Source organism: Thermobia domestica, chromosome 1 (assembly GCF_964235325.1).
Source record: "Thermobia domestica chromosome 1, izTheDome1.hap1.1, whole genome shotgun sequence".
In the NCBI taxonomy this organism is placed as follows: Eukaryota; Metazoa; Arthropoda; class Insecta; order Zygentoma; family Lepismatidae; genus Thermobia; species Thermobia domestica.
This window is the reverse complement of record NC_137454.1, coordinates 384,802,503-384,817,701: the sequence shown is the minus strand read 5'-3', so window position 1 is coordinate 384,817,701 and position 15,199 is coordinate 384,802,503. Positions and strand designations below refer to the sequence as shown.

At 38.6% G+C, this 15,199-nt stretch overlaps 1 protein-coding gene across 4 annotated transcripts in view; it reads left to right on the top strand.

Annotated features, from left to right (window-relative positions):
• BRWD3 (bromodomain and WD repeat-containing protein) overlaps positions 1 to 15,199 on the top strand; it is a 113,386-nt gene that overhangs the window by 43,443 nt on the left and 54,744 nt on the right. For all 4 annotated transcript variants that reach the window (XM_081731956.1, XM_081731938.1, XM_081731929.1 and 1 more), the window contains 5 exons: positions 773 to 944; positions 2,707 to 2,896; positions 5,273 to 5,587; positions 7,709 to 7,948; positions 13,815 to 14,022. In XM_081731956.1, the coding sequence (XP_081588082.1) occupies positions 773 to 944; positions 2,707 to 2,896; positions 5,273 to 5,587; positions 7,709 to 7,948; positions 13,815 to 14,022 (1,125 nt within the window). The remainder of the gene's footprint in view (positions 1 to 772; positions 945 to 2,706; positions 2,897 to 5,272; positions 5,588 to 7,708; positions 7,949 to 13,814; positions 14,023 to 15,199) is intronic.

Sequence of the window (15,199 nt, the reverse complement as noted above, 5' to 3'; positions counted from 1 at the left end):
TAAAAAGTTCCTCTAATACAGAAGTATGTACAATAATAGTTTCTTTTAAATACTTTAGGTTAGAGTGTGGTAGGAACCCGATGACCAAGCGTCGTGGGCTTTGAGGTAAGGTAACTCTCTTTAACCAGGCGTCGTGAGAGGGGTTAAGTTTTGTATGATTAGGTGTCTCCCTCGGTGACCGGGCGTCATGAGAGAGAGAAGGAACCCAATGACCGTGCGTCTTAGGGTTTTAGGATTAGGTGTGTCTCAATTGACCGAGCGTCGTGAGAGGGTAGGGTAACCCAATGGCCGGGCGCCTTAGGGTTAGGTGGTTTGATCAACCTGTGGAGATTGATGATGGTCGAGGCGTGCAGCTCCCTTTTATCCTGTAGTGTCAGCTTTCTTCGGTGATCCTCGTTCTTCCGACTGTTGGCGATGGTGGGCGACTCCTCTTCGGGACCATCGTCTTGTTTGTTTTTATTTATTATTAACACATGTAGTTTACACGTGGTTATTGCATGACGTGTAGACATGCGGAACCTTACAATATACTTGAATATATTGTTGATACTTGTTAATTAATACTTTATGAATATTAATATTCATAAAGTATAGTATTATTTTCTTGTCACTACACCTTCCACCTCCTTCCCAAACAGTTTCTTTTCCTAGTTTTAATCGTCTTCAAATATTATCCCCGACTTCCCTAAAACCTCGTTGATTTTCCATTTCACCCAGACAGTTGCCTACGTTACCATTAAAATAGCATTTTACTAGTTAAACTTTCTTGTAGGAATGAGAACTCGCGGTGATTTACCGCGTGTGGGGATGCGAAGAAGCGGTGATGTGGAAGGTGTGAGACAGTCCAGTGGCAATTGGCAAAGGGATAACAGCATCAGCTGGGGTAAAAGAGTCCTTGTACATTGTTTCCATCCCGAAGTCCTGCACTCATTACACGAAAAACGGTAAGTGAAGCTCCGTCCGAATATAAATCGTTAACTGTAGAGTAGGAGTGTGCAATTTCATGAAGTCATTAGATGTCGTAAGTTGAATTAAGCTACAGTAAACACTATAAACAAAATCTGATGTCTCGCTACGCCATAGTGGAGAATTACCACATGGTAACCAACCAACATGAGCTGCAAAGCAAAATGAAAAAAAAAAAAGTTGCCGTCACCTGTCGATCTTTACTCTGGTACAATTTAAAAAATGACTAAGGTTAGGTGAAAGTGCCCATATTCACAGTATCTTCTGTTCGTATTGTAATCCTGTGAAAATTGTGACGCTACCACCATGTAATCTTGCGGAAATTATATGTGAACTCAGAATTTGGTTATTGATTTTTTTTAACTAATTGTTCGCAAATTGCCTACATGCTAGCGACATCTCTTGGCGTCAGGTAGGATGCAGCACAACTGGTGAGAACTATTAACCTGTCTGAGTTATTAGGAGCGTGGCTAACAGACTGAAGCGTCTGGCTTTTGTAATAAGGATTTAAGATTAATTAATTGGTGTCCCAAACTTATAAGAGGATAAATATTTTCATCGTGCGAAAGTAGCTACTAGGTACCTACATGTCTTCTACGTCTTTGTATTATCTTGTCATATGAAGTCCTATTACTTCCTTACGTTTTTTTCATATCCAGTAAATTACGCTTAATCAGTCATTTCAAGTACTGAAAAAAGTTTTTCATCGTATGTGTGTTTATTAATGTTTATATTTTATTTCAACCACTTCTTTACGAATTCCTCAACGTTGAGGGAAAAAGTGGGAATTTGAGACAGCGTTACCAACTTCTACAGCGCAAAATTCTCAGCTTTTACAAAATTCCGAATATCTCGGTAAGTACTTGACTTATCGACTTCAAATAAACGTGAGAATGCTTCTTATGACACAACAAATTGTCCTATAAATTTTAAACCGTAATGTACTTATGGCCTTTTTCGAGTTATTGCACCATATCCAAACTCGACTTTTGTCTTTTCTGTTATGTCAACACTGTTTAACAGACCCATCTAAACTTGGTGTCAATTTAAACCGTTCTGGCCAATATTTAAATTATTGTGCAAAACTAGTGTGTACCTCCCTCCCTGTGTGTGCAAAAGGCGTTTAAATGTGACACATATTTAACGTTATTTCTCGAGAAGTTTGCAACACTGACCTGCGGGTGGCATATCTTTCGTCTTCCTTTTTAGTGTTGAATTAAATTATGAAATACAATTTAGGTCCTTCCATTTAAAAAATCATAACTTTATATTGGGTTGGCAACACTGTTCATCTGGTGATGTCAAAAAATACGTCTACCAATGTGCCCCTTTGTATAGTTGCTTCGTGCAAAGTTTCGCATCTCTCTCTCTCTTTTGGTTTCTCCGTAATCAAGGTTTGACATTATAAATGACGCACCCGGTATATATAGCGTGAAGCTTTTACTCACTCCAGTAATTGGCAAGTTGGTAATGGTGATGTGATATATAAATATTCAGTGATACTATCATTATAATTAAGTCATAAGTTTGTAGTTATAAACATTGTGTATTTTAACAAGGGTAAAATGTACAATGTTATTTGGGCGTTGCACTTCAGTACAGAATATATATAAGTTCCGGTAGCACTTCCAAAAATTTATTTTGAAGAATCTATGTAAGTTGACTGATTAATGAAAATTAAGTTTTTATAAATGTTGTAAGAAATTAAGGTTCCGTTTCGTCTGGTTAATCTCCTGATAGGATAGCTTTGGGAAATCTGGAGATGGAGATCTACGAAAGAGAGAAAAAGCGACCTCTTGAAGCTCCTGCCTTAATAGAAACGGCCAGCCAAGTTCGATCAGGGCGAAGGCACAGGACGCTACGCTCCCAACAACCTCATGGCTACAGTACGAGAGCTGCACAGATTGGGAATTTGGATAGTGAATTTGAGGTAAGTTTAAAGTAGTAAATGCGTCACAGTTAGGAGAAATCAAACACGGATAAATACGATCTGCTACTTAGCAGTGTATACAGGATCCGATATCAGAAATTCATTCTGCGACATTTAATAAATTTGGTGAAGTAAAATTATTTGTTTGGAATCTTTTGTCACTACCGGTTTTATTATAAAAATCCACTATAAACAGTATTCTACAAGAATAGTACAATAACGTGATTTTTTTAATAGAAGGTAGAGAAAGGTGACCCAAGGCGTGAGCAGCCAGGTGCAAGATCTTCAGAGAGCTCCATAGCAAGCTAAGTGGAGTGGATTAGGAATCCCCAATGCTCTGAAGTAAAGAGAGAGAAGGTTTGAAAAGCCACAGAACACCGAAGCAAGTTAAGTGACTGTGGTTAGAAATCCCTGCAGAGCTCCGAAGCAAGCTAAGCGGGAGGAAAAGAAAATCCTACAGTTCTGAAGGAAATTAGAGAATTTGGATTGGGGATCTTCTAGAGCTCTGGGCAAGCTAAAGGAGGGGTAACCAATCGCCGACTGAGGTGACTTCATAAAATCCTGTCCGTTATATAAGCGCTCCGGGAGTCGGTGGCGCTGCTGAGGCGGGTCCCTCGTCGTCATGTGATTGTAGGTGTCGCTGATGTCTCAGTCGCCTGCTATTTGTAGTAGTAATCCAACGTAAAAGTGCACGTGGCTGTTTATAAGTAGGAGCACGTGTAGAATGTTTGTAAACACAATCACATGTTACGTGTTTATAAACACAAGCACCTGGTACAGTCCGCAGCAGAAAACTTACAACAGGAGCATGTAAGATTATTGTAAAACAACGAAGCCGTTTGCTCCAAAATAAGTGTGATGGGGAGGACGCCAAGGTTTCTCCTGCGTGATTCGTACCATTTAGACGTTATGTTGATTCCCTGGGCTGTTAGGCGTAGTTTCACAATAAACTTATGCTAATGTTGCAGTTTTTTTGCTCCGGATTGTACATTACAATATGTTATTGTGAGACGTGCTAAGAAACTCAAAGGTTCCTTCACGGGGCCGCGGTGGTTCAGTGGTAGAGCGTTCACCTCTGGTGCTTGGGGTCCCGGGTTCAATCCCAGCCTCCGCCAAGTAAACTTTATGGTGGACAAACACCGTGTGCGTGGGTTTCCTCGGGGTTCTCCCGTTTCATCCCACTTTCTTCATTCCACCATTTCATTCATTACTCATCATCACAGTCTTCTTTAGCCTAACCGGCATAACCGTGGGACATAAAACTCAAAGATTTCATTTCATTTTCATTTCAAAGGTTCCTTCAAACTTATCAAGTTCTATGCGAGCAGTTCGCATAACACGGCACATATCAAACTGATAGTCTATTTCCTGCCAAACATTTTGTAGCATGTTGCAGTCAATATAAACAATGATTTCATGTTTGCTGCTGGCTCTTAGCGATTGTCGAAAGTTAACCTCACAATAGCATATGTTTATTAGATTTCACATAATACATTTCTGAAATCGGGTCAATCATTTTGGCTTGTCCTGTATATTTCATATTCAATACATACATAAGTAACGTAGAAATAATGTAAGTAAAAGGCTAATAGTCACCGCAAGAAACAAACCACAACACTAGAAAGTGCTTTCGAAGAACGTCGTCTTCACCTTCAGCCTAGGCACACTTCGAAAAGGATTTAAACCACAGGAAAAACAATATGGATAGGTAAAATTGGTTAAAAAGAATTTTAAATTTGTGAAGCAAAAATCATCTTGACACTAGAAACGTTTTGAACTGTGCCTAGGCTGAAGATGAAGACTTATGTTCTTCGAAAGTACTTCGTAATGATGTGGTTTGTTTCTTGCGGAGACTATTAGCTTTTTACTTACATTATTTCTAATTATTATCACCGCTCGCAATACAGTGATAAGTAAGTAACCTATTTCAATAGAATCAAAACTATGAACTGCTTCAAATTGGCCATGAGCGACGTTCTTTTGAATGCAATAAGAATTGCTTTTACTCAAACAAAAGTTACACATTAGAAGTTACTTGAAGCACGTTATTTTGTTTATTATCTTTATTATCTTTATTTTGTTTATTATCTTTGAAGAATGTTATAATTATAGGTTGCATTTCATTAACCATACTATATACTATCGTCCTGCTACTGCCTTAATGAAAAGGTTATCGTTAATACAGGGATGCAAATAAGCAACAAAATTTTACTAGCCCAAGAAAAAAAGCTACTAGCCCAAATCCCACAATAGAAATTTTTTACTTACCTTCGGTATATTAAATAGTCGCCCGCCCCGATTGTTTGCATCCCTGCCGTTAATAAATTATTGAACATAGTTTCCGTGTACTCAGAATAAATAATTTTTCTTTCACAGAACCCTGATAATCTTGATCTCACGGTGACTTCGGACTCCAGTAGTAATGAATCAAGTGCAGAGAACGTGGATGAACCTAGTTCGAGTAGTGATAGTGAAAGTTCTGAATATTCTGATTGGATAGCCGATGCGGGAGTGAATTTGGAGCCTCCGAAGCGTAGCAGGCGACGACCAGTGAGGCGAGTCCCAACTCCTGTCAACGAAGCCAACGACGATGACGACGACGATGAAGAGGAGGAGGCTACTGCCGACAAAGAAACTCAGCTTAAGAAGGAAAAGAAGAAACCTCAACCTAAACCCAGGAAGAAAATAGAGGTAAGACATATTTTTGATGAATTATAAAAGCATCGTTCTGATAAGTTTTTCTTTTAAATGTTTACAGAATATATTATAACGTACTCAGCCATGTGATACCTACCAGTCACGTGCTATGTCAATAAAAGCAGACTACACTTCACTTCGTGTCACCGAAGAAAAACGCCATCTGCACTAGCGCCAGGGCCGAAGATTTAATGAGGGACCCGAAGATCGGCCTTAAAAGGAGGAGCAGCAAGCATCTAAGCGTCAGTCTGCCTTGGGATTGATCATAACCAACTTTTTCTAATCTGGTCGGCTGCAATGGGCCGTGGAACATCCTAATAAACCTGAACCATACAAATGGAGAAGAAAGGATTTGCTTGTTTCATTAAATGCGGTGTTTTGGTGTTTGTTTTACGGGGAATGCCGCTCTACTATCAATAATCAACTTTTTTTTTTTTATTCTAACAGTTATCAACTGAAAAACCGCCTTGAATTCAACTAAACTAGTGATTTTTCAAAGATAAAAGTTTGTAGTTTCTTTTAGCTTTATTTAGCGTTCAGGAATTACAGTGAAACCTGTTTATTTTGATCATCTTCGATTCCACCGAAAAGTGACCAATTTAATGAAAAATAAGTGTGTTTGGAAACTAAAAGAGAAAATATTCAATTCCAGAACTCAGAAGTCTGCACGGGCTCGGGCTGAGTCGCGCAGGCCGGACTCGGGTCTACAAAGCATAGATCACTTCGGGCTCGGGCCGGGTTGGGACTGTAAATTTTTAAATATACAACCATATTTCTCGGACCTTTTTGCGTCAAGCTTTGTAACTATACTGTCCAACGATATTTATGGGACCGTTCTTTCTGGAAAACTTCTAAACATAACTGCAACATTAATCCTCTAATTGCTGTAAATGAAAATACAATTTTGCGTTAATTATTAAGTTTCTGTAATTCGGGCTTATTTCGGGTTCATTTGATTATCACACAGGCTCGGGTCGGGCTCGGGCCTAAAGGCTAAAATATATCTCGGACTCGGGTCGGACTTCTCATTATCAACTCACGGGCCGTACCTGGACTAAAAATTCTGGCCCGTACAGACCTCTAATCTCAGTTGTGCCTTTACAAATATCCCTGCGAATGAAGGTTGACTATCAAGCTATGGAGTGAGATATAATGGAATTTGCGTTCTTCTTTACACTTCAGCTTAGTCTGTCGTCTTTGTTAGTAATCTCTTGTAAATGTTTCATAGAAGGAAGTACTTGAAGTAAGCAAGAGCATTCATGACTTGTGTATATCCGTCTGGATTGGACTACTTAATGATGTCAATGTAGCCAATCCTGTTGGCCGAAAATATACATTAAAAGCATTAAATAGTACCTTAAACTGCTGTATTTTTGAACCCGAAGTCTCCCTGAGTTTACTGCCTTTACAAGCACGACAATAGTAAATATTCTGAAAGGTTTACAAAAAATAGAAATATCACTTGGTAGTTGAAGGTTCAGCACTTGAGTTGAATATACTGAGATGGATTTGAACATAAGAGCATAGGCATAACGTTACTCCAATTCTGCTAAGTTTCAAGATAAGCTGCTAGCCAATTTGCAGATTAACAAATAAATGTATGTATTATGGGAAAATGCAGGTTGCATGAAAATGAGCCCAAGTTAACAAGTAATGTATACGTACTTCTGGTGATAAGCATACACCTTGGCGAAAATCTGAAAAATCAGTAATTTGTATACTGTGAATTGAAGATAATTATCAGGTAAAGCTAGTTACATTCGTTTTGCTCTTCAACGTTTTCATAATTGTATAAATTGTTTGAAATAGTGTTTAAAGTAAAATATTTCTCAACGAAAAATGATGTTGCGATATTACTAATAATTATTAAAATTATGCCAGGACTATTCCGTCAGTCAAATTATATTTTGGATTATAATATCTTAGTTATTTTTTCTAACTTGTAAGTACTATGTAAGACGCTATATTAACTCAGTTAGATTTTGTTCTTTGTCTTCCCGTTACTATATGTAATATTTTGTAACTATTCTCCTTTAATAAAAATAATTTTGCGTGGCTAGATATTAATGGAGTGGGTGTGAGGTATTTTTTACTGAAAATTGTTTAATTTTTCAGACTACTCAGACGCCGAGTAAAATCACCAAAGGTGTTGTTCTGACAGAGGTCCCCGAATTGTACCGCCCTTCAGAATGGCTTTCTGAAGTTATCCCTCGGAAAGCTCCCTATTACCCGCAGATGGGAGACGAAGTGGTTTATTTTAGACAGGGTCATCAGTTATATTTCAATGCTGTGAGAAATAAACAAGTATATGAATTGGGTCCCAGGAGTGAACCCTGGGCACGAAAGCATATTCGGGTAAGTACGGAATTTGACACAATCTGGTGCTTTATATTTGATTTCTTTTACGAGGGTCATTTCATAAATAATGCATACTGATTTTTTTGTGACTTACACGTTTATTGTTTGGAGAGAATCTCTTTACAGGCCTTCGATGTAATCTCTCTGCTTGCCAATGACGGAATCCCAACGTCCGGTTAGCTTCTGTATTCCATCAAGGAAGCCATTTGTGTGAAGCTGTCGAATGGATCGGGTAACGGCTGCAAAAAAGCTCATCCAGACATGGAAACCGACGTCCACGTATACGTTGTTTCAACTTTGGGAACAGGTCGTGGGCTCATATCCGTACTGTAGGGAGCATGAGGTAACAATTGTCACATGCCAAACTTGTTCAAGTGCATCTGCCACAAGTTGCACACCCCTTTCATCGTTCATGATATCGGCCTTCCTGGTCTTGTATCATCCTTAATGCTCAAAGACCACTACGGAACGGAGTAGCCGGACGAAAAACTGTACTACGGATCACTTGAAGTGTGCAATGTTGCCATATCGCACAGCGGTGCGATGGGTGAAAGTATTTGATAAAGACAGCCTTTCAATATCGACCCGTTCGGGATGACCCCCAATGGACAACAGCATGATTCAACTCCTTGCCTCCCTGCTACATCCAGATCACCATTGGACCGCGAGTATGTTAACCGCGGAGGTAGGCGTCAGGGTTTGCCCAAGTGGGCCCAGCCCGAAAAAACCCACCGGGTTTTTTCGGGTTGGACCCACCTGAAAAAACCCATCTTAAAACCCACCTGGGTTTTTGACTTTTTTGTTAATGTATTATTGGTACAACTAAGGTGATCACATTAAAAGTTATTTTTATCAGGTTTTAAACTTTCTTTGGGCGAATTATATGCTTTCATGTTAAGATAGACAACAATATTCAACATAAGACCTTTATAAAGCTCTAAATGCACTGAATGAATGAATAAATAAATAAATAAAACCCTCACCTTAGCTTGAGATAATTGTAGAACAAATTAATGTGTGGATTATGCTTATAGCCTATTTGAAGTAAAGTAAGCGATTGTATATTTTAAAAAATACTTTCCATGAATAGTAGCTATGTTTCCTGACTCGGCACCGCCGAGGGACTTATCCCTCATGCGTTGACGGGTTTAAGGTCATAGGTGCCGGTACTAACAGTAAATATGTAAATACATTAGTAAAACTATTAGTATTGTTTCTTACCTTTGATGGTAACAAAAGTATTCAGTAAAATTTTGTTTTCCAACAACAACAGTTAAGTTCAGTCATTTGTTGCTAGCCTTCAAATAAGCATTCTGTAGAATCAACACTAGCAATAACGTAAAAATTCTTGTCAAAATTAAGAAGCTTAATGCTCGCAGCTCCGAAGACTACGTAACGCTTACTATTTTAAGTGCTGCATTCAAACTTCAGTATTAATGGAAGTTTCGATGTACAGTAAAGCAAGCTGCATTTTGAGGGAAAACCCGTCGTGGAAAAAGTATTCGCGAAATTCCCGCAATTGAACCCACAAAGCATCGAAAATGAATACTTCAACAATAAAACTATTTATTTTACGCTGGAGGATATTTCATTTCATTTTAGACATTTTGAAACATTTACTTTATAAAATATGAATTATAGGTCTATCTTTGTTAATTGTTTTAAATTAATTTTCGGAAAAGAAGGTCTTGCAACAAGTGCTCGGGTAATTCCCGTAATTGAATGCACAAAGCATCGAAAGTGAACTTCAACAATAAGACCATTTATTTTACGTTGAAAAATATTTAAGACTTTTTGAGGAATTATGTCCGTTTTAAATTAATATAGCTATTTGGTATTCATATTTGGCGAATACTGACTCGATCTACATTTGTTCGTTTGTCTGCCTTTACCACACAGTTCAACTTTCGGTCTTTTAAATTTTCAGGATACAAACCAGAGACACTATAAATTATCTGTTTAGATTTTGGCAGCATACCAACGTAAAATTACAAAATGGCGCGCTTTTTTTTTTTTTAAATAGCTGTTATCCACTGGCGAAAATCCCGGGGGGATAATGGGGACATATCTCTTACAATCTTGGAACTGTCCCCCTCAATAATCCGATTGGAAATGTGTGTTTTAGGAAGAAATGTGATGATTTGTGTCCAACTGTCACAAAGGAAAGTGAGATGAAATTGATACCTCCCAGAATAAACCTCAAATGTGATCGCCTCCCAATGTTGAAGACAACTCTGCTCCCCTACCCATGTTGTCCCTGAGTCCCACACAGGGGACATAAAATATTACGATATTATTATTACTTTACAACTTTAAAATCAGACTGGCAACATTGAAAACTGTTTACAGGGGATGATCATATTTGGATCATCCCTTGTAAACAGTTTTCAATGTTGCCAGTCGGATTTTAAAGTTATAAAGCAATAATAATGTCGTCATATTTTATGTCCCCTGTGGAGGACGCCGGGACCGACATGGGTTTTTCTCCTTCATAAATATTTTGTACATCGCATATATATATATATATATATATATATATATATATATATATATATATATATACCGTCTTACCCGTCCCCCCAATGTTGAAGACAAATTTGCGCCGCTGCTGATATCCACGCTACAAAGTGCAATTTTAGGTCTTTCGAGTTGAAATTTTCAAAGAAGCAGCACGAGAGACTAAATTAGCTGTATATATTTTGGCGGCATAAAATTTCAAAATGGCGGCCATTTTTCAAAATAGCGGGTATCCATGCTACAGGGTGCAATTTTCAGACTTTTTAGGTTGATATTTTGAGGGTAGAAGCTCAAGACCTTCTAAAGTTGCTGTATAGATTTTTTCGGAGATCCAATATAAAATTTCAAAATGGCGGCAATTCAAAACAGCAATGAATAGAAAGTTGTTGCAAGTTGTGACAATGATACTCATAAAATGTAAATCATATTTTAACATTTTTACCCCAAAGAGATTGAAATATTTCGAAAAAACCCAATTAAACCCGAAAAAACCCAATAAAACCCGAAAATACCCGAAAAAACCCACATGGGCCCAGATGGGTTGGGTTTTTTCAAAAATACCCGGGTTTTTTCAAACCCTGGTAGGCGTGCCACAAGACAGTGCTATACATTCTGCACGATATTCTTGGGTTCCGTGAAGTTGCAGCACATTAGATATCGCATCAAATCACTTGAGATACAACAACGGCATTGCTGTGCACTGGGCCTGGATCGACACCCGAGGGAGGCTGAAGACTTCCTTGGAAGGATTGTCACTATGGATGAAACCTGGGTTAGGTCGTATGAACCACGGTTAAAGCGTCAGTTCCATGAGTGGAAACGTCCTGGTTCCCTCACTCAAAGAACGTGGGCCGTGCACACGGTGTTGGTATGAAAGCGATAGTCATTATGACTTATGAAATCTATGGAATCATGATGCTAATGCATCATGCTGTACCTTAAAGGCAGACGCGTGCGAGTTACAACTTCTTGCGACAACAGCTTCGTCCTCCACTCTGGAGAAAACGATGACACGTTCTGAAACGGACTCCCATCATCCTTCATGACCATGCACGGTGTTACACACGGATATTATAAAATAGAAGATCTGCTTATACAACAAAATGACGAAGCCATACGTCACATTTTCGTCTCCCCCAGTCTGCTCGCTCTTCCAATAAGATCGCAATGTTTTGAGCCAACATTCATAGCGAAAACGATAGTAGTCACTTAGACGTGTCGATGCTCGGTTGGTTTTTGGCTTCATTGAGTTAATAGGATGATGATATATACGGGCAGATTCTCTATTTTACAACACCTGCCATCTTCACCTGATATTTGTGATTACTACTGTTCGTCAAAATGAAGGAACCATTTCACGGGAAGCATTACGATACAAGAGTACGCATCATCCATGCCATATAGTGTGTCTGCGGAATACGCGCTGACGGTATACGACGCCTTCCATATGTGTGGCTGAAGACGATAGAGATGGAAAGGGATTACATTAAAGGAATGTAACAGGTGTTCTGTGCTCAAAGCCAGATACGAATTACAGCAACGTTGTCATTACTTTTTATCAATTGGTACTTACGGTTACCTGCCTTTCCCAGTATGTTATTTGTAGCTTTTACTATTTTACAATATACATAATATATGCATGTGTACTATAAATCTCTGCTGATTGTTTGACGTAATTGGTTTCTAGTAATGAAAAGATAATTAATTCAAAATTTTGACTATACGAAACATTCGTAAAAAATAATAATAAAAAGTACGATTTCTGTATTAGAAACTGTTCCAAATTTCTCCAAACAAAACAGTTTGATCTGTAGTTTGTTGATCTCCTTCGATGTTTCAACATGATCGATTCAACAGCTAACAAGACTACAACATGACAAGCAAGCAGTCGACAGTCTACTGCGTGCATTGAATAGTGTGAGAAGGAAATTCTTATACCATACCAGTCATTGCCCAAAAAGCAAGGGGGTGTTGCAGAAAGCTGTTTTTATTTTTTTTTCTTACTGGCTTACTGTTTAAGGTAAACAATTAAAACAGTATATTAGTTTAAGGTAAACAATTTCAGGATTTTACAAATTAGTTTGAACAACATAATTGTTGTGTGTGATAGTAAAATTTATTTAAACTCTTCTGTAGTTACGGGGGTAGTTTATTACGTAACTTGGTTGGATATTAAAGAAGACATTTTGAGTTCTTCTTTAAAAAAGTACTTTATTATTTCAACATAGTCCTCTGAAAGTTCAACACTTCTCCAGCATCGCAATTCCTTCGCGGAAGTGAGTTTCTTCGAAGGCTTTCAAAGTACTCGTTTACGTCCTTTATGACCCCTTAGCTTCACTCTAGTTTTCGTTATGCTGGGAAAGTTTTGAGCTACAGGAATAGACAATAGTCCAAGAGAGCTAGATGTGATGAATGGGCAGGATGCGGAAGCAGTTCAAATCGCAGCTCGGCCCAATTTTTGCTCAGCAGCATGTTCTCTCTCTCTCTCTCTCTCTCTCTCTCTCTCTCTCTCTCTCTCTCTCTCTCTCTCTCTCTCTCTCTCTTGGAGTGAGTAAACGCGGTATTCATCTTGGACAAAGTTTTGTCATATGGAATTGATTATGCAAAATGAAGCGAACCCACTCAGTTGAAATGCTTGTGGCTTCCGCTAGCTCACACACTTTTACTCATCTGTTGGGTTAAACGAACTCATGGACTTTATCGAGGATTTCGGGTATCAGCTGATTTCGGATTCCCAGGACATGGTGTATTTTCAATTCTTGTTCTGGCACGATTGAATTCCTTTATCCAAAGTCAAACCGTTTTACAGAAAGGACATGAGCCACCCAATGAAAGTAAAATCCTTTCATATATTTCCTTCACTGTTTTCCTTTTCAGAAGAAAGAATTGAATCACACCACGAATTCCAATTTTATCAATTTTTCATTGTTATTCATAATGCGTTTCTTTAACTAAGTCTCTAACAACGAATTATTGTCAAAGTGATTTGATACCACAGCTTATGTATTTATAGAAACAATTTTTATGACTACATATACAGATGACGTTAGTGCCATCTATTAGTGTGTGAACCAAATTACTTATCAAACCGCCTTCGTATTACTACATTAGTTCTTTGATAGTGAAGTTCAGTGTGGTATTTAGTCTTTTAAAATTCATAATTAAAGTAAATACTTTCGTTATTTCGAGATTACTATGTTTTTGACTGCAGGGTTGTCAGTAGTACTATTGAGTTACAACACACTTTTGTATATCATCGTACGAGCACTTGTCTTCGTCTCCCTGCAGTTACTTTTAAGTAAATATGACACTGAATTTTGATCCTTGAATTGCTTCTAATATACAGGAACATGAACTGGTGAAGGTGATAGGTATTAAATATGAAATCCGTCCTCCTCGACTTTGTTGTTTGAAATTGGGTCTTATTGATCCAGGATCAAGAAAATATACTGGCGAAAGCTTTACCATCAAATACCATGACATGGCTGATGTGTTGGATTTCCTTGTTCTGCGACAGACGTATGAGACTGCTGTTACAAGGAATTGGAGACCAGGTAAGTTGACAATCTATTATGTAGCTTAACGCTGAAAATAAACCTTAAATGTTTTTCCTATGATGTATTCTGTATATTGTTCGGAATACCTAGACTGGTCACAAATACTGTTAGAAAGGAAAAAGTGAAAACCAGCAATACGCTGCAAGGTAATTTAATATGCATAAAAGATGTGAAGCATACATGGTCTGACAACAGTTTGCACCAATTATATTTCAAAATGTCCGCCGCCGTAAGCACACACGGGCTCGGAGTCTGGCGGACCACTCGTCTGTTGCAACACATACAGTCTCCAGAGGAAATGTCGCCACTCCAGCCAATAAAGAGCGCTTCAAACTGTCAATTGTGGCGTGAGTCTTCTTGCAGGTAATACCCTCAAGCATTGCCCATAGTTTGTAATCCAGGAGAATAAACTCAGTGCTAGAGGGCCAGTCATCAGTGAATATTAAGTCAGGTACATTGTTCTCTGGGCACTCCTGGATTGATTCCGCCTTGTGAACAGGAGTGAAATCCCTGTAGGCTCCAGCACAGTGTTTTGGTACACCCGAACACTGGTTTTTACACCTTTTTCACAAAGGTGCAGACGTGTGGTACTAGCATAGCTCACTGTCCATCACACCATAACTGATGGGAGATGGTTTCTCTAAATTTTCTGAACCTTATCCCTGGCTTTCAGAGACTGAGGTAAACATCTTATTTTGACGATTGAAACTCTTCAATGGATGGTAAAATCTGTCCGTACTTATTGTTAGCATACCACTGTATAGCAGGCGTTCACATTTATGCTTCTTTTGTGTCTCAAGACGTCAGAAAGTGTTCCGTTTACCATCAGAAGCCCAAGGACCAAGATAATTCCTGAGTAGCCTGGACGTTCATGTTGACGTAGTGCTTGATGTTCATGTCACGGGCCATGATTACTTGTTTCCGTACGGGATTTCTCCTCATACGCGCCACCATTGCTTTTACAGCTTCTAGAGTCCTTGCACTTCATTGACGGTCTTCTCTTGGGCGATACTGAACGGACTTAGTGTGAAGGAACCACTGGATTGTGCAGTGTGCAAACATGCGACTGATTTTCGATTTTTAAAGTGTGATGAAAATATCAGTCGCTCGTTTTCGTACTCAGTGTAGCACTGTCACTGCTGTTCGGTGTTCGTAATCACCTTATTCCATCTGA